This window comes from Monodon monoceros, unplaced genomic scaffold (genome assembly GCF_005190385.1).
Source record: "Monodon monoceros isolate NGI ecotype Baffin Bay Population unplaced genomic scaffold, NGI_Narwhal_1 Super_Scaffold_12, whole genome shotgun sequence".
Classification (NCBI taxonomy): domain Eukaryota; kingdom Metazoa; phylum Chordata; class Mammalia; order Artiodactyla; family Monodontidae; genus Monodon; species Monodon monoceros.
Window position 1 is genome coordinate 146,930,089 of NW_021703768.1, and position 19,622 is coordinate 146,949,710.

General features: G+C 48.0%; 1 protein-coding gene across 2 annotated transcripts in view; it reads right to left on the bottom strand.

Moving 5' to 3' along the window:
* The window catches only part of SH3PXD2B (SH3 and PX domains 2B), a 111,919-nt gene that overhangs the window by 25,411 nt on the left and 66,886 nt on the right, over positions 1 to 19,622 (bottom strand). For both annotated transcript variants that reach the window (XM_029218050.1, XM_029218049.1), the window contains exons 6-8: positions 13,664 to 13,689; positions 6,543 to 6,677; positions 1,972 to 2,076 (exon numbers count right to left, since the gene is read on the bottom strand). In XM_029218050.1, coding sequence (XP_029073883.1) covers positions 1,972 to 2,076; positions 6,543 to 6,677; positions 13,664 to 13,689 — 266 coding nt within the window. The remainder of the gene's footprint in view (positions 1 to 1,971; positions 2,077 to 6,542; positions 6,678 to 13,663; positions 13,690 to 19,622) is intronic.

The following is a 19,622-nucleotide window of genomic DNA, read 5'->3' on the forward strand; positions in this document are numbered from 1 at the left end:
ACCCTAGGGTTTTCAATGACATGAGTCAATACACTTCCCTTTTGCTTAAGCTGGTTTAACGTGGGTTTCTTTTCCCTGGCCACTCAAATGCACCTGATGAAGGGAACAGGTCACTGGTTCAGCATTACAGGGGCCCCCAGGCATCATTTTTTACCCTGGGAAATTTTAGGGCCCCAGGCTGACAAACACCCTAAGCTCCCTCCTCCCAAACCTACATGCCAACACACACGGTACAGACCAGATCACCGTTTCTCACATGCAACAGGCGCGGGCAGTCCCAGAGCATGCAGATGCAGGGACCCAGTTCCGAATACCGAGCGGGGAGGAAAACTCTGAGGTAGGCACCTTGACGCCAGCTGATGGCATACAGGTCCCCCAGAGTCCGGCGGCGGCCCATGGGCTGGGGCAGAGGCCAGCATCTCCATGAGACTGGATGGGCAGCATGTGGAGGCGAAGGGCAGAAGGCAGAGGTAAGAAGAAAGCAGTTCCAGTGTCTTGAGGCAAAGGCCACACCAAGCCCGTGCTCCCACTTAGGAGCAATTATTTCTGCGTCTATGCCACGCCCCAGGTGTCTCAGAAGGACCAAATTCCTGAGTACTAACCTTGAACTTGAGTGAAGAGCCACCCAATAGACACAATGCTATTCCTAGCATGATTATAAAGAGGCACTAAGAGAAGCCCTCATGGCAGGGGGAAGAAATGTACAAACCCTTAGGAAAATGTGGTCTCTCTCCCATCTTCTAGCTGTGTGACCCCGGGCAAGTGTCTCTACTTTCTGAGCTTCTTTTCTCATCTGTAAAATGGGGACAATAATCAGTCCCTTACAGAGACACGCCCCGTGGTAGGAATCATTAACTGTCTAAGGGAGCTATAGTTTCCACACAGCACATGACTACCCCTTAACCTGAGTTGATTTTTGCACTTTCTTCTCATTAGCGCCGCCCCTAGAGCCTGGTGGGCCCCACAAACGCAGAGCAAAACAAAAGGCATTTTACTCTGCGGGTGCTGGCTGCAATAAAACTAAATGCAAACCACATATGCATTTTTTTTTTTTTTTTTTTTTTTGCTAACCTTTGAGCATAGAAATATCCCTTCTCCTTACCCTCTTTTCTGTTAAATACATACTCAAGTGGCTTTGTGTTTTCTAAACAGTCAACTAAAAGCCCCAAATATTCAACCCTAGGTAAGGCATAGCTCTATGATAATAACTGTTCCTAGTTATTCATTGTTTTAGGTTCTTTGCCAAGTGCTTTGCATGTGGGATCTCATTTAAATAAAAAAAAAAAAAATCCCATGACGTAGATACCATCGTTTCCATTTTCAGAGGAAGTGGCTGAAGCATAGAAAGGTTAAGTTGCTGGCCCAAGACCACTCAGCCAGTAAGTGGTACAAATTCAAATTCGGTGGTGAGAGTCAAATTCAGGTCTGATTCCAAAACCCTCCCGTTTATTAGCTAAAGTGAACTCATACTCTAGATTGAGGAATGCTCCTGGGGGGAAAGGGGAGTTGGCTGAGCCTTAAGATTTCTGACACAGCGGGAACCACTCTTTAGGAGGGTCAGCTCTGATCCTGACACCCAGTCAGGGCCGTTAAACCAACACAGAAAGCAGACAAAGCAGAGATCTTCACGGATGGCTTCAGATGTCTTGTAAATGAGCTTGGAGCAGCCCCAGCACCTTGGCCATCAGGATAATTCAAGGGAGGAAGAGTGAGGTGTTGACAGCGATCTGGCTGGGCGCCATTGAGGTCCCATGGAGGTATCAGGGCCCCAGCTCCAGCCAGGCTCACCTGGGTTGGCTCCCCAAGGCCCCTAAGAAAGGGCGGGCTTGCTCTGCCCCAACCCCAGGGCCTGGCTTCATGTCCAGAGGCTCTAGTCTAGGAGGCTGGGAGGCAGAGGCCGAAGGGAAGGGATTGGGTGCCAACGGCCCTCACGGTCTCCTCAGTGAGCCCGAGGCTCCGGCTGCTTCCTACCTTCTTCAGGCTGTAGGGAAAACTCATCCTGCACACCATCCTGTCCTTCGAGGCAGGTTGCGGGGACCCAGCCTTGCTCTTCAGCGGTGCTGACGAACCACCAACCTGGGAAAATGAGAGTGCAGACTGATATTAGCTGGGTCAGGTGTGAGGGCCGGGCGTCAGAATATAATATTAGATTCAGCCGCTACAGGAGCCAACGCTCAGCGTAGGGCTCAAAAGTCTCCATTTTATTAGTAGAACACAACTACCCATGTGAGCTGACTGCTAACTGCTAGAGACAGGCTAACAGGAAACCTGCTCTTGAGCCTGGGACGGGGCTGTGGAGGGGAGTCGGGGATGGGGGTGGGGAGAAAGGTTGTCCTAAAGGATGAGAGTAAAGAACGTAGCTCCCTTCGCTAAGGTGTGCAAGGCACTAATCATTTTACTTGCATTATCTTATATCATCTTCACATTATCATCCCTACTGCACAGACGACGAAACTGAGGCTCCAAGAGGCAAGGCTCGTGCAAGTTCACACGGCTTACGGCCGAGCTGCGACTTGCACCCAGGGCTCTCTGATACGGAAACCACTGCCCTAATAACTCATCTGAGACACTGATTTTGCGTCTGTTCATGTCAAGGTAAATCTGGCCGCAGATATAACAGTTTGAGAGGCCGTTCACTGAGACTCAGGCCCTCCCATTTTAGAGAAAGGGCTCTCATGGAGCCTGTGGTAGGCAGAATAACAATGCACATGGCAAAGGGCTTGAATTAAGGTCGCAGATGGAGTTAAGCTTGCCAGTCAGCTGAGCTCCCAAATAGGAGGTTATCCTGGCTTATCTGGGTGGGCGCAGTTTAATCACAAGGCAGGCAGAAGGAGGGTCAGGGGGAGATGTGGCTGAGGAAGGAAGGTACAGAGAGGGGCAACACTGCTGGTTCTGAAGGTGGAGGAAGGGGTCGCGAGCCACGGGATGTGGCTGGCCTCTAGCGAATGGAAAAGGCAAAGGAGCAGATACTACCCAGGCCTGCAGAAGGGAACACAGCCCCAGCACTGCCTTTTCTTTCGTCCACTGGGGCCCATTTTGGGCTTCTAACCTCTAGAACCATATGATGATAAATTTGTGTTGGCGTGAGTCACTGAATTTGTGGTAATTTGTTATAGCAGCCACAGGAAGTTAATACAGGGCCCAGCTGGCTCTGCACTGCATAAATGGAAAAATAGGATCTGCTCCCCAAGGTCACAAACCTCCAGGTCCCGGAGACCCCAAAGGAGAAGAGAAGGAAGGGGCAGACTCTGGACTAGCTTCCCGGTCTTACAGGGAGGCCTTTGCTTTTGAGCTCCCTGAGGTAGAAGCCACCTTCTGCTTTACTTGACTGGGGGCACCTCTTAAAATACACGTTTTGGTGGCTGGGGTGTGCGCGTGTGTGTGCGTGCGTGTGCGTGCACGCACGCGTGTGTGTGTGTGTGCGCGCGTGGGTCTGTGTGAATGAATGGGGTTGATAAACCTGCAGAAAACCAGAAATCAGAAATATGCCATATATGCCTTCCTAAGGACTCCTATTTGTAGGTATCTGTGCGGGATTAAGGAACGTGTCACAATAGCAATGACAGCAAAGATGCGCCAGACTGTCTCAGTGCTTCGCATCTACTGCTGACGGGCTGAGTCCTCACAGCAGCCTGTGAGCTGCATTCTGTTACTGCCCCATTTTACAGATGGAGAAGCCAAGCTCAGAGAGGGGCAGTGACTTGACCGAGGTCACAAAGAAAGTGGCAGAGCCGGGATTCGACCCAGGCCATCTGGCTTCACAGCCTCAGCTCTTAACTACTGGCACAAATGCCTCATGCATTGCTGGAAGGAGAGTAAATTGGTATGGCCACAGTTTGGAAGCAGGTCATTTGGCTGTATCTTAACATTTAAAGTATGCGTATCTTATGGTCCAGCAGTCTTCTGCGTATCTAACCTAAAGAAACACTCACCAATGTGCACACAGATATACTGTTCATACTAAAGGAAGATATGGCTTATAGTATGCCACATTTTCACATAGTATGCAGATGTTAAAAGAATAAGAGCTAAATGTTGACTTAAGAAAAAGCATGTTGCAGGTCAAAATGTATAGAACGATACACCACTGGGCTTAAAAAACCTACAAAATTATATATAGACGCATGAAATACGATGTGTATGTATGTGTGTACATACAGTTATATAAATGTACACATGTGCACATATATGTATACACACGTGTACAAATGTGTACACTGTGTACATACATATATACCTGTATAGAGTTTTTTAAAAAATAAATACATTTCTTTATTTCTTTATGGACACGCTGGGTCTTCGTTGCTGCACACGGGCTTTCTCTAGTTGCGACGAGCGGGGTCTACTCTTTGTTGCGGTACGCGGGCTTCTCATTGCGGTGGCTTCTCTTGTTGCAGAGCACGGGCTCTAGGTGTGCAGGCTTCAGTAGTTGCAGCACGCGGGCTCAGTAGTTGTGGCGCAAAGGCTTAGTTGCTCCGTGGCATGTGGGATCTTCCTGGACCAGGGCTCGAACCCGTGTACCCTGCATTGGCAGGCGGATTCTTAACCACTGCTCCACTAGGGAAGTCCTATCCCTGTACACATATTTATACACATGTGTGTATACAGTTATCAAGAAGCATTCACCCCAAACTGATAGAAGGGCAGTCTGGGTTTGGAAAGGGGAATAGGCCTGAAGCTAGCGGAAAAAAATAGATTTTAACTTTTATCATTAATGTTTCCAGAAGAACATATCCATATATTACTTGGGTAAGTAAAAGGTAATTGAAAACAAATGTTGAGTTTGTTGGCCACTTGAAGATCTGGACCTATGCCTTTTCCCTGCTGTCCTCTGGACACACCAGGCTTGGCCCCCACCCCATCCTGCCTCCTCCCCTTCTCCCAGCAACGTGTTCTTCCTGACGTCGCTCAAGCTGGCAAAGCAAAGCGGGGTGGGGGTGGGTGGGTGCTCCCTTCTTCCATCCCCACGGAGCATCCCAGTCATACCTACAGACTGCCTGTACTCATTTCTAGGAATTGGAACATCACATGGCCTCGGGGCCAGCTGGAATTGGTTAGGAACTCCAGCTCGGCAACCTGTCACAAGATCTGGGCTGAGTGACTGAGTCACTTGGAGTCTTGGTGTCTTCAGCTGTGAAGCAGGGATAACAACTGCTGTACTGTGTAATCAAGAAGTTTTGGTTGGCTAATGCTCATCTCCTGACTAACGGGAACATGCTCCAGAGGTTGCCGGAGACAGTCTTTCCCTGTTTGTTGGACCTTAACTAGCCACTGGGGTATCACAGAGATTGGCCCACTAATATTGCTAGTCAATGTCACATTTTAGCTACAACAAAGCCAGCGGGGGTTTAATGCCACTTTTTCCTGGAGAGGATCCACTCATCCCCTGCTCCTTGCTCTCTGTCTTCAATGGTACCAATGCCCTATTGCGGCTAAAGAAGGCAAAAGGGAAGGAAACACATTTTTGAGTACCTATGTGCCAAACACAGGCTTAGGCACTCTCTATGCACTGCCTCATTTAATCCTTGAAGCAGCCTCCTCAACGAAGTGACCTGGATGGCTGTGAAATGCGGAGTTCAGGTGGAAAGCCAGGCTAAGTGTCTCCGTCACATCACATTCTGTCCCGGCCAGTGTACAGGCAGACCTCGTTTTACTGTGCTTTGCTTTATTGCACTTCACGGATAATGTGTTTTTTACAGATTGGAGGTTTGCGGCAACCCTGCATCAAGCAAGTCTATTGGTGTCATTTTTCCTATAGCATTTGCTCACTTCGTGTCTCTGTGTCACATTTCAGTAATTCTCCCGATTTCAAACTTCTTCATTCTTATTCTATTTGTTATGTGATCTGTGATCAGTGATCTTTGATGTTACTATTGCAAAAAGATTACGACTTGCTGGAGGCTCAGATGACGGTTAGCATTTTTTAGCAATAAAGTATTTTTAAATTAAGGTATGTATATTGTTTTTTTGACATAAGACTACTGCACACTGAATAGGCTACAGTATAGTATAAATGTAACTTTTTTTTGCACTGGGAAACCAAAAAATTCACGTGACTCGCTTTATTGCAGCGGTCTGGAACCAAACCCACAATATCTCTGAGGTCTGCCTGTATGTGACCAGCGGTCCCTCTGAGGGCAGGTGGGCTGAGGCAGTGTGTCCATCCCACCAGAGCCCACAGCTGACAGAACCTTCATGAGGACTCCCATGGTAGCCAAAGGCAAATCAACAGAGCAAATCTCCAGTGGAATGCTGGACTCCGTGTCTCCAAGTACTCTGAAACCAGAAGGAATGTTCCTAAAATGTGAGCCTCAGGACAAGTCGATAACACCTGACCCAACAGGATGCTGGTGAGCTGTGACCAAGTGGAGTACTCAAGCACTGTGATCAAACAAGGCCAGCTTTCTAGGAGGCCATCAACCAGATCCGTGGAAACGGAGCAGCCTGGATTGGCCATTGCAGCTTTTGCACTCCCAAGCGTTTCCTGTCCCAGAGGCTTGGTGAGAGTGTAGGGTGGAAGGGAGGTGGTCTAGGTCTCCTACCTGACTCGTTCTTCTCGATGATGTCTACCACTTGCCCCACGCTGAGGCTGATCTCCGAGCTCTCCTGCTTCTGGTAGTCTGCCACCACTACGTACTGCTCCAGGACCATGGGGTCCACCGAGGTCAGGTCGCCCCCTGGGGATAAAAAATGCCATCACACAACCCATGTGTGAAGGAACAGGAGCCAGGGGGTGGGGTGGGTCAGGAGGACATTCCAAATAGAGAAAGAAGCTGTGACAGGACTTGTCTCAGGGTCACCTCATCCATTTATTCTTTCATTCATTTGCTCACTCAACCACCAAAATTTACCAAGTGCCTGTCCTTGTGCAGGCACTGTGCTAGGCACTAAGGATTCAGAGTTGATGTGGTGCTTGCCCTGAAGAAGCTGACAGCGTAGTGGGAAAGTTCATCCGTTCCTATCTATCCATCCATTCATCCATCTGCCATTATTCACCCATCATCGTCCACCCAACTAGACATCCATTCATCATTCATCCAACCAAACATCCATCTGTCTAGCTATCCATTGCCATCCATCCATCCCAAATCACTCATCTATTAATTCACGAAGTCACCAGTGATGTTCCAAACACTCTATTAGATGCTGGGCATACTAAAGTGAATGAAACAGACATGACTCCTAGCCTCAAGTAGCTCAGTCTAGCTGGGGAGAGAGACACGTACACAAGTATATATGATCGCTGAGTATATAGGATAATACTAGTTTTTGATTGACGCATTGCTGGAAACAACCAGGATGCCAGACAAAGAATGAGTGGGAAAAGGATGCTACATTAAATGGAGTGGTCAGCAAGACCCCTCTAGGGAGGTGACATAAAGCAAAGACCTCTGAGGCAAGGAGGCATGAGGAGAATGGGGACAGAGTGGTGCAGGCAGACTGTGGGATGGGAAAGGGCCTGGAGCCTTCTAGGAACTGGCTGAAGTCCAGGAGTGAGCAGAGGGTGGTCCTGTATGAGATCACCCTGGCAGGCATGGGTCAGAGCAGGCAGGACATACTGGGCCAAGGCAAGAAGTTCGGATTTTTTGAAACCCTGAAGTAGAAAGCCACTGAAGGGCTTTAAGAAGGGAATGACAAGATTTACATCTTTAAAAAGACAGTTCTGGCTGCCACATGGAGACTGGATTACAGCCTGGCAAGAAAAAAAGCAGGAGACCAGATGGAGGACATGGTGTTTGCAGACAAGAGATGATGGTAGCTTTGGACCAGGGCAGGGGCAGCTGGGGAGAGGAGCCCCTGGGGAGGCCATTTCCACAGGATGTAGCGCTGTGTGGCCCTGGTTAAATACTAAGACATATCTGATAAGTAAATGAAAAGATATCACAGAATATGGATGATGTAAAGGGACATCTGAGTTCAGACACTCCAGAGAGAGGGGGCAGCACTTTTAGAGCAGCACGCTGAATGTGATGGGAAGGCAGTCTGGCTTTTGCGGCCACTGGGCCCTGGTTTTCTGAAAGTCCTGATTCAAAGGATTCCCTTCTGTTGTTTCCGTAAACCACTGAAATATCCATTTATACATTTCTGTGTCCAAATACACCCATAATGAGCCGATTTTGTGCATCTGTTCCCAACTCTGTTGGGTAGTATCTTATTGAAATTGGCCATGGTGGGAGTATTTACACCATGGAAAATGGCAAATGCCACAAAGCAGGGCTTCCCATCAGAGAGCTGGTCATGAAGTATTTACCAGCACGCCGTTGCACCCCAGCCTCTGGCATCTAGAAGCGGCACAAAAGCCCTCTGTTAGAACCACGCGTTCTCTATTTCTGATGTGGAAAATCAGAGCAGGGCGTTGCAGCCGGGTGAAGAAGGGTCACCGCTTCTTGGCTCTGTGACCATGTTCTAGCCATTCACCCTCCCAGGCTGAGGGTAACGGAGGGAAATGGGAGGGCCCCAGGGCAACTCTGCCCCTTGCACCCTGAGTGGAGAAAGCATGAGAAGAGAGAAAGAGAGGAGAAAAAAGAGACGGAAGATGTGGGATGAAGGTTCAGAAGTAGATTGGGAGGGAAGTAGCCCCACATGAATGCCTATCACAGGCTATACACTGTACATAAACTACCTCGACACAACTGCCCTGGAAGGTGGGTATTACTGCCCCCATTTTATAGACAAGAAAACAGAGGCTCAGACATATCAGGTGACTTGCCTTAGATCTCATCGCTACCTGGTGACAAGGCCAGATCTGAACCAGGTCCACCTGGTGGCAGTAGGTGAGGAAAGAAAAGATGATAGGAAGGAAGGCTAGTCTGAGATCTTGCTCTCCTACCCCACAGGTCCCCATGACCGCCCCCCAAGTCTTATGTCTTTGCCGCTCTCAGGGTTATCTTCACTACTGCCAGCCTTCTCCTCCTCTGTCACCTCCCACCCAGGTCAGGCCGCAGAGCTGATCTCCTTCCAGCCTCAAGCATGACAGACCGCCCAAGACAGCCCGGCTACTTCAGCGGTTACATCTTTTAGTGGCCCCAGAGCAGGCTGGTCACTGCCCCCTTTCTGCTGTCCCTCTAGACAATGATCTCTTGACTGTCTCCTTAACCCCCCCGGCACTGTGCTTCTAAGAGGTACTCTTATGTGAATGAGTGCAGGCAGACGCTGGCTTGCTGGAGGCTCCTGGTTACTTGTCTTGGTCACTGTGAGCTTGGGACACATTCCCCAGTGAATGCAATACATAGAGACTGGGGTCCACAGTTTTTATCCCAGAATATAATCTGCCTCAGGGCTCAGAACCCCAGGAATGCATCTGCCCTTCTGTTTTAACCTCACGTGGGCTGCATCCAGGTAGCCATGCTTCCCTGTGCCTCAACTGGAGACAAAGAACTGGAGAGTGGAGAGAAGCAACCACTTCACAGTCAGGCTGGAAGCTGAGCCTGCTGCCCGGGTTAGTGGCCAGAGACAGCCCAGGTCTCCCAGGCAGGCGGGCAGTGGGTTCGAGGGGCCAGGAGGTGTCTGTGTTCACGTGTGGGGAATCTCTGCTGCCCCTTGTGGCAGCCGTCAGGATTCCCTCCCGCAGAGCCATGGGTCTGATGTGGGAGGACCTTCTTGCTAGCACTCCATCACCTCGCTTCACCCACATCCTCACTACGCCACATCCTTTTCACCAGGATCTGAGAAAGGCTTCTTGTGGCCAGGGGTGTGCAGGCGGGACACCCCGTGATTGGTCTCCATCCTGCCCCTCCAGTCCGTCCATCATACTGCAGCCAGAGAGCTTGCTCAGAAGTCACAAAAGTGGTCCATTTTTGTGCAAGGGGAGCTAAGAATGTGTTTTTATACTTTTCAAGATTTGTGAAGAATAAGAAGGAGAATGAAAGGAAGAGGAAACAAAAAATTATTATTAGTGACGAGTCTGCATGGGGCTTGCAAAGCCTAAAATATTTACTATCTGGACCTTTAGAGAAAAAACATTTGCCAACCCCTGGACTAGAACTTGAATGGCATCTACAAAGCCTCAATAAATATCTGAATGAAAGAATGAATATTTTAAAACAGCTTTAAATGACTTCCAACCTCAGGGAGACATTCAAATGCCTTCTCTTACAGCACTTACAACATTTAATTTTGTTTACGTATCTGTCTTTTCTACCAGACTGTGAGGTTACTTCCCACGTGGTGTTCCCGTGGTGGGAACACCTTTTGCATTTCCCGGGGACCTAGAACACTGTCAGGCACACAGTAGGTGCTTAATAAGCATTGAATGAATAACTGTGTCTGTCTTGTTCACTCAGCACAGAGGCTCAATGAACATTTGTGGCGTGAATGAACAAAGGATGAATGGAGGCATCTAGAAACCCTTCCTGCCCTACACTGCTCAGGGCTCCTCCTGAGAACACACAGTGCTGAGTTACTGGCAGGCACCTGTCTATCTTACAAGCAACCAAAGACTACTTCTTGCCTGTAAGAAGGGACAGAGACTTTGGATAAGTCAAGGTCCACTTAAGCCAGGTTACTCTGTCCAAAAAGTTCAATTGTTGCTACCCGGTTTTAACAACTGATGGTGGCCCAGTTGTACCACATACAATTCCCAGGATTCTGATCAATGGGCTGATCTATTCATTTCTGCACCAGCTCTCCTAACCAAGCTGCCAGCTGACTTGGGTTAACTATGAGCAGGGAAAGGAACTGGGGGACTCACCGCGAACAAGACATGAAGCCAGGAAATGAGGAGGGCAGGGAACAGGGTTGAGGACTCTAGGCTGGCACGAGCACATAAGGTGCTGGCACAGGGCTCAGGGCTGGCACTTCTTCCAAGACTTGCTCAGGGGCCAGGTCTGAGCCTTACATATCCTTCCTGTTCTTCTATGACAGTAGCTTTTATTTCTATTTATTTACTTTTTATAAGAATGTGTTAGCACTGTTTATTTTTTAAAAAATATATTTATTTATTTTGTTGAGCCAGGTCTTAGTTGTGGCAGGCGGCCTCCTTAGTTGTGGCTCGCGGGCTCCTTAGTTGCAGCTTGCTGGCTCCGTAGTTGTGGCATGCAAACTCTTAGTTGCGGCATGCATGTGGGATCTAGTTCCCTGACCAGGGATGGAACCCAGGCCACCTGCATTGGGAGGGCGGACTCTTAACCACTGAGCCACCAGGGAAGTCCAACAGTAGCTTTTAGACTAGTTTCCTGCCATTAAGTGGCTCAGAAAAGAGTGCACGGAGTTGCCTTTTCAGGACCAGTTCTTCCAGGGCAGGCTGCCTTCATTTTATCCAGAGCACTCAACTTATCAAAACACCATTCATTTGATCTACTAGGAGTCTCAAACTAGACTACACAGACCATTTAGGTGTTAGGTGGAGACACCTACTGGTGGAGTGTGATACTGCAACCAGGCTCTATAATGCATAGTAATTGCAGTAGCTAAAAGTTGATGCAGGTAGAACTAAGTTCTAGGAGCTACAAGTGTGAAATCAAAGTATTCCTAGATGAGAAATGTCATTCTTGTGGTCCATCAGGGAATAAGAGGGAAGGAAAAGTCCAGGAGAAAGGAGGAGCTTTGACAGTGTAAGGGTGATTTTATCATTAAGGAAGTGCTATGAAGTATTCATGGGACTTCCCTGGTGGTCCAGTGGTTAAAACTCCGCACTTCCACTGCCGGGGTCTCAGGTTCGATCACTGGTCGGGGAAGTAAGATCCCGCATTCCAGGCAGTGTGGCCAAAAAACAAAAAAACCCCAAACAAACATAAAATATTCCCCGAAGGTAAAGTTCCTCATCTACCACAGAATTTTTAAAATGATGAGTAATGATAAAATAGGCCTTTCTTCCTAGAAATTCACTATACTGCCAGTCTTGCTGAAAGAGCCAGTAAACAAGAGAATATTTCAATAAGCAAAGGGTAGAAAAATCAGGAAGAAAAGGTGCTCCTTAAATAATCACACGATCTGTGAAATTTTGGTGGGAAGATTTTTTTCCTGCAGAATGGGCAGGATTTGAGACCACATTAGCCAAAGTCTGCAGGAACCAGCCAGGCAGTCAGCCACAACAGGGAAATTCTGGAGCGAGATAAGCCTTCGTCAACTCAGAATTCTCACACAGAAATTTCAGGGCTTGGGCTGTCAACCTTAAATCCTTTTTCAATTTAATCAAGGAGGCTTGTTCTAACATAAAGGAAGTGTTCAAAGGTCAGATAAAAAAAATAAGGCAAGTCCCAGCATGGGTTCTTAGTCTGAATGAAGAAAGATGCTATTTTCCACCCAGTCGAACTATAAATAAATCCATCCCCCATCATTGCAGGTGAATGATGTAACAGTGGTCACCACAAATTAGAGCTTCTTCTCTCTTTTCCAGACCAGTCCCCTCATCAAGCCTGTCCTGACTGAATACTTTTGTTTTCACAAACCAGAGCTGTCTGTTTCCTCTCTCCCTCCCACCCGTCCCCTCCGGGAAAGTCTCCGCACACTCAAAGCCAGAAACTCTGTGACCAGACGAAGACTGTCTGCTTCTCTTCTCCTCTCTGCTCTTTTCTAAGAAACATATCATTATCCCCAGGGCTCAAGGGCTATTTGTAGCTTTAGCAGGATGCCACGGCTCCAGCCAGTACCTATTAAGCTAGAAAGCAGAGCTGCAAACAGACTGGTTGGGAAAAGACTGGAGTTCACTCCAGATGCCATACCTTGAGGCGAAGAAATCCAATTCCTCTCCACTCTTCCTTGCAGGAGTGGCCTTGGGGCCCATAAAGCTGACCACAGGCCTTGTACCCAGGGAGCAGTAGAGGGACCAGAGTTGTTGAATTTGGAATTGTTGCTGATGCTGGACAAGAACACCTGTGTGTTCTGAATTAATAGCAGTAGCATAAAAACAGCACAAACACGTGTCTCTTACAACATGCCAGGCACTGTTCTAAGTGCTTTATACATATTATTATGAATCCTATAATACTCCTACAAGGTAGATTACTATCCTTATGCCCACTTTACAGACGATGAAACTGAGGCCCACGAGAGAAGGCATCCTTTTCCACTTTTGGAATCTCTGCTTGGCCTCCTCTCCACCCATCCTTATCAACCTCCTCAAACTTCCTGGAGTTCTAGATAAAGAATTTAGAATTCCAGAAAGCTCTGAAGACCACATTGGCTCCAGATGTGGTATGGGCTAGGGCCTTTGCAGATGTGCAGGATGTTCTTGGGTTGCAGGAGGACAAAGCTGGGCGATTGTGAATCTAAGCTTATCAACCCCAGGCCTGTGAGAACTCAAATCTTTCCCCTGTGCATATTCAAATTCTCACCTTCTCTTTTTTGACATAAGGGTCCTGCTGTCCAGGGAATGGAAGGAAGAGAATTGACTGTGGGGAGAGTGAAGTGAGTATGGGAGCTGCCTGCAAGAGCAGTTGTCACCGCCCAGATCAGCGGCTGATGGAAGGAAGCACAGAGCCAGGTCTGGTGCCGAGGCTGGCAAATGGATCAGGCCCAAATCGACTGTACGCTTGCACCTCCCAGCCTGCACGCCGTCCCCTCAGCCCCGAATGTCTTTCAGAATCCATCCATCCATCCATCCATCCATCCATCCATCCATCCACATCACTGTATCCTCCACGTAGTGCCCAGGGCCTGGACATCGCTCAGTAGGGGTATGCTAAACATCAAATGAGTAGGAGAAAATGGAAAATATTCTTACCAGATTTCTTTTTCCCAACATGTTCCCTGTACAGGAAAGAAAAGGGGTGGGAAAGAGTAATGAGTCAATATCTTTTCTGTATTGCTATGAGTTATTCCGTTAGAAAACTGAGATTTTCCATCCCACAACATCTCCAGTGAATGAGTGTAAAATCCAAGCCAGTCCCAGGGACCTAGACTCTTTAAAATAAAAAAAAAGAATTCCTTTTAATTTTCTCCCTTTGCCTGATAAGTGCTCTGGTGCCCTGGGGACCAGCATCTCCACTCTATTTGTAGAGTAGGGGGCTCTGGGGAGGAGCTGATAGGCAGGGGGTAGAGGTGGGTATGCAGTCTGAAAACAGGAGTTAGGACCTCACACTGCACTGAGCCTGACGCCCACCTCATCAGGCACGGTGGAGGCCTTGCTGCACTTACGAGCAGTGCCCTGAGCTGTACAATTGGAGCAGGAAGCGCTCGGTGGTGAGTGGAATACACTAAAACCAGGGAGACATCTGGCTAGCAGTGAACCCTGCACATCTCCCTCACGGTGACACAGAGGACACTATTATGGGCTAGAATCCATACAGAATGAGTAATCGCTCCCATACACTTGTCAACCACGTCAGAGTTTATACACACAATTGCATTATGAACAAAATGTTACAAATCAGGTTTTACAACATACTTTTAAGTAAATTATCCCGTTAATAAAAAGCTTTCCGATGTTATAAAAAGTAAAGGGAGGTGATAGGGAGGTGATAGGATGGTTGGGTTGAGATAGATATTGTGGCAGCAGTAACATTAGCTAATACTACAAAATTCCTAATAAATGTTATTACCCTGTGCTAGGACCCTGCTAGGCACTTTTAGTTCACTCATTTAATACTCATAATAACCACAGGAAATAAGTACTCTCTTGGTGCCCATTTTACAGATGAGGAAAATGAGGCACAGAGAAGTTAAGTAACTTGCCGGAGGTCACACAGCTTGCAAGAAGCACAGCCAGGGTCTGAACCCAGGCCTATCTCCATTTAAAAAAATTGAAATATAATTCATATACCATAAATTTAATCCTTTTAAAGTGTAGAATTAACTGTTTTTTAGTATATTCAAAAAGTTGTGCAACTACTGCCATCAGCAAATTCCAGAAAATTTTCATCACTCTCAAAAGAAACCCTGTACCCCTTAGCAGTTCCTCTTCATTTCCATTCCTTCCAGCCCTGGACAACTATTAATATGCTTGCTATCTCTAAGGATTTGTCTATTCTGGACATTTAATATGAATGGACCCATATAATAGGTGGCTTCTTGTGACTGGTTTCTTTCATGTGACATGTTTTCAAGGGTCGTCCAGGTTGTAGCACATATCAGTGTTCATTCCATTTTATGGCTGAATAATATCCCACTGTGTGGATAAACCACGCTTTATCTGTTCATCAACCAATGGGCATTTGGGTTGTTTCCACTTTTTGGCTATTATGAATAATGCTTTTATGAACTTTGTACACAAGTTTTTGTATGGACATATATTTTTATTTCTCTTGATTACAGATGTAGGAATGGAATTGTTAGGTAATATGGTAACTCTAGGCTTAACTTTTTTTTTTAAGATTTTTTTGTTTTGGATGTGGACCATTTTAAAAGTCTTTATTGAATTTGTTACAATATTGCTTCTGCTTTAATGTTTTGGCTTCTTGGCCCCGAGGCACGTGGGATCTTAGCTCCCCGACCAGGGATCGAACCTGCATCCCCTGCATTGGAAGGTCAAGTCCTAACCACTGGACTGCCAGGGGAGTCCCTAGGCTTAACTTCTTGAGGAATTGCCAGGCTGTCTTCCACAGTGGCTGCACCATTGTAGACTCCCACCAGCAACATAGGAAGGTTCCAGTTCCTGCACATCCTCAACACGTGTTGCTATCTGTCTTTTTGATTCTACCCATGCTAGTGGGTATGAAGTGGTATCTCACTGTGGTTGGAACTTGCATTTCCTGATGGCTAAGGACGCTACACTGAGCATCTTTTCATATGCTTCTTGGCCATTTTTGTATTTTCTTTGAAGAAATGTCTATTCAGTGTCTGATTTTAGAGTCTGGGTTTTTAACCACCATGTAATAATGCTTTCAGTGTAACCTCGAAAGTGGGGGAGCAGGGAGCTAAGCCAAGCCCTGGAGCTTGGGGCTGCCCTCCTGTGTGTCTGGAAGGAGGGGCTGGGCTGGGCCAGCCATTACCCAGTGACACTCAGTGTCATTCTCCTGTGCAGGGGAGGGGGAGGGTGACAGTGGAATATCCCAGCTCACATTTCCTGCCACTCATTGTGGACAGCGTCCTGGTCAGAATGCTACCTGGACTGGCCCGCAGAACCCTCACCTCAACCCTTAAGGGTCACTCCATTTTGCACGTGGAGACACTGAGGGCCAGAGAGGTGAGGCATCTCTCCCGGGATTGGAACCCGGGAAGCCTGGCTGGAGCCCACTCTCCTGACCACACCCTGGACTGTCCTGTGGGGCAAGTTGCCTCTTAGCTGCTGGCTCCAGGACACACCAGCAAAGGTCTCTTAAGTCTACTTGCATGTAAAGCCCTCTTCCCTCGTTGCCATCCAGGCTGCGGCCTGAGCCATGGTCTGGGATGCCTGAAATCCCAGCTCCCACACTACCGCGTAGCCCTGCTAGTTGTCTCGCTGTCCTAGCTGGAGCAGGGGCTGAGGGGCGGCAGGCGGCTCTCGGTTTCAAGCAGCAGCTTGTGTGAGCTCAAGCAGGCACGTTATTTTCTGTGCGACATGCTTAGGGTGATCTCAAGTTTACCCAGGAATGGGAGCGAAATGGTGCTCCTCTAAGAGCACCATTCATCTCTTCCCTTAGAAACTGCTGGGAAAGACTCCCAGTCTCCATCACAAGCCCTAACTCAGGTCTGAGCATCAGAATCCTGACCAAGGGACCAACCTCACTGAGCACCTGCCCTCACCATTCATTACTGCCTAAACAACTGAGGCCCAGCTGAAGCTGCCTGCTGTGGCCCCAAAGCCACCCTTGGGGTTCTCAGCACCCTCCTTCCCTCCTTCCTCCCTCCCTCCCCTCCCCCCTTCCTTCCTCCCTCCCTCCCTCCTTCCCTCCCTCCCTCTCTCCTTCCTTCCCTCCTCCCTCCCTCCCTGCTTCCTTCCTTCCCTCCTTCCCTCCCTCCCTTTTCCTTCAAAGGCCGGCTTAAGGACAGGAAGGCATCACTAGGTAAGCACCTGCCATGTGCCTGACACTATCACTACCCTTTATGAGCAGGATATTGCCTAACCAAGATGAGAGCAAGGTTAGCCATGCCCACTTTACTGATGAGGAAAGAGAAGCTCAGAGAAGTCAAGTCACTTGTCCAAGGTCACACAGAGGGGAACACACGAAGAGATTGAAAACTTCCCTTTCCTTCCAGGAAGCCTCTTGGAACTAAATACATCTATTTCAGCAGGATGCTGGTTAGCTTATCTCAGCTGTTACTTTGTGCTTTCTTGGGGTACAGCCTAGGCTGTGTTTTGTATTTTTAGTGGATGTTCTATTTGTGCATGTGTTTGTGTGCGCACAGGCCACACGTATCCACCTGCTCACATGGCCCTTCCCACCAGTATAGAAGCCCCTCTGAGGGCAGGTGCTGTTTTTCTCTTGTATTATTCCTGAAGGAAGAAAGGGAAGCGATCATTAAACACTACAGAGTGTGGTCTTTTTTGTTTTTAAATAAATGGAGCAATAAGATTTCTTCTAGCCGGTCAAAAGGTTCTAACCAGAGGAAAAAACTTTAGATTTTCACCACAGGCCAAATGTTGAAATGAATTCTAATTGATTTAATGAGTAAATATTAAAAGAAAACCCAAAGCATAAATCAACTAGAAAAAAATTAAGGGAACTATCTTGTGTCTGAATGGTGACTGTCCTTCTTAGACTGAAAGCAAATGAAAGAAATCACAACTAAAAAATTGGTCACTGGATTTGACTTCACAAAAATATAAAACTTATGTACATCATAAAATCCAGGAACAAGATATAAATGCACAATAAAAGGGACAAATATTTACCACAAATACGGAAAAGGCTAATTCCTTACTATATAAACAGCCTGTACAAATCAGTAATAAAAATAGCTCAGCGCTTCCCTGGTGGCGCAGTGGTTGAGAGTCCGCCTGCCGATGCAGGGGACGCGGGTTCATGCCCCGGTCCGGGAGGATCCCACATGCCGCGGAGTGGCTGGGCCCGTGAGCCATGGCCGCTGAGCCTGCACGTCCGGAGCCTGTGCTCCGCAACGGGAGAGGCCACAACAGTGAGAGAGGCCTGCATACCGGGAAAAAAAAAAAAGCTCAAAAAATGTCCACTGGCCTCTAAGGCCCCAAAGGCAGGAACTAGGCTTGTTTTTCTGGACTTTCAGTGTGGGTGGCAGTTGTGGGAAATGTTTGGCGAGTTAACACACTTGAATGGTTGACCCTGTCTTTGCTGGTTTTCGCCCAGAGATGTGAGGGAAGGGAGAGCCATCTGGAAGGCCTGAGATGAAAGATTCTGGTCCTCCCATATGAGAACAAGCATCTCCACATGGTACCCACTTCTTCCAGTGATGTACAACAATCAAACGGACCAATTAGCTTCTCTCTTACCATCTCATAAAAGATCGCAGAACCCAAGCATCTTGGCCCTGGCAGCCAAGGAGATGTGAAAACTGTGTACCTACTATGCGCCAGGCACTGTGCTCAGCACTTCACACACATAGATTCAAGCCTCACAGTGACTGTGGGTCCCACATCCATGGATTCAACCAACCTCGGATTGAAAATGTTCAGGAAAAAAATCCCAGAAAGTTCCAAAAAACACAACTTAAATTTGCTGTGTGCCTGGCAACTATAGAGCATTTATATTGTATCAGGTATTATAAGTAACGTAGAGATGATTTTAAGTATATGGGAGGATGTGCGTAGGTTATGTGCAAACACTATGCCATTTTATATAAGGGACTTGAGCATCCGTGGCTTTTGGTATCCATGGGGGGTCCTGGAACCAACCCCCCTGCCGGTAATGAGGGATGGCTGTACTATTATTCCCATTGAAGAAGTGAGGAAACGGATTTACCTTAAAAGTATAAGAACAAAACTCTAACTCCAGGAAACTGGGGAACAGGTCTATCTTTTGAATTATCAAGCATAATACCCAGGGGGGCTCACCACGATTTCAGCCCCCAAACTCCAGAAAACTAGCTGCTGAGCATGTCCTAATTTTCCCACCATTATTTCATTTCAGTCTCCCAATAACCCCATAATGTGGGTGGGGCAGATGACGTGGTCTCATTTCACAGATGAAGTAAGCGAGGCAGGAGGGGAGGGGAAGGGATTGTTCTGCCCGGGTGGAACAGCTGGCTGTCTGGCCAGCAGACTGGAAGCTCCCTGTGGGCACAGACTGCATCTGCCATGTCATCTCTTTGTCCCCCCGTGCCCAGCCCGTGGGCTTGGCATTCAGCAGGTCCTCGATACCTATTTCCTGAATGGATGAACAATGCTGGTGCTCCGGACCGGGAACAGCGCCAGGTCTAGAATTCCCAGTCCTATGTTCCTTCTAGAAGCCCAAGCCAGCCAGCAAGTAGGGAACGTGGGGCTGTGGCCACCAGAGAGCATGACAAAGCCCCCAAACAGCCTCCCTGACATGCCGGCTCCTCTAGAGGGCTGGCTCCCACCCTATGTTCCCCAGTGTCCTTCCTTCCTGCACGAAGGTGCCTGGACTCTTCTCAAGCACAGCGGGCTGCCCCTGGCCTGGCTCTCTCCCATCTCTGTCGATAAGTTGGGCTGATGCCTGCTCGGAGCTGGGGACCCACTCACCACCCTCGCCAGGCAGGAGGCCAAAGACATCTGAGCATTAACATTCAGAAGGGCGCCTGGGCGGCGATTCTTAACCTCAAGTCCCTGAATGGGATTTGGCACAATTGAGGACCTCCTGAAACAGGGGGCATTTTTCTCGGGAGCAGAAAGA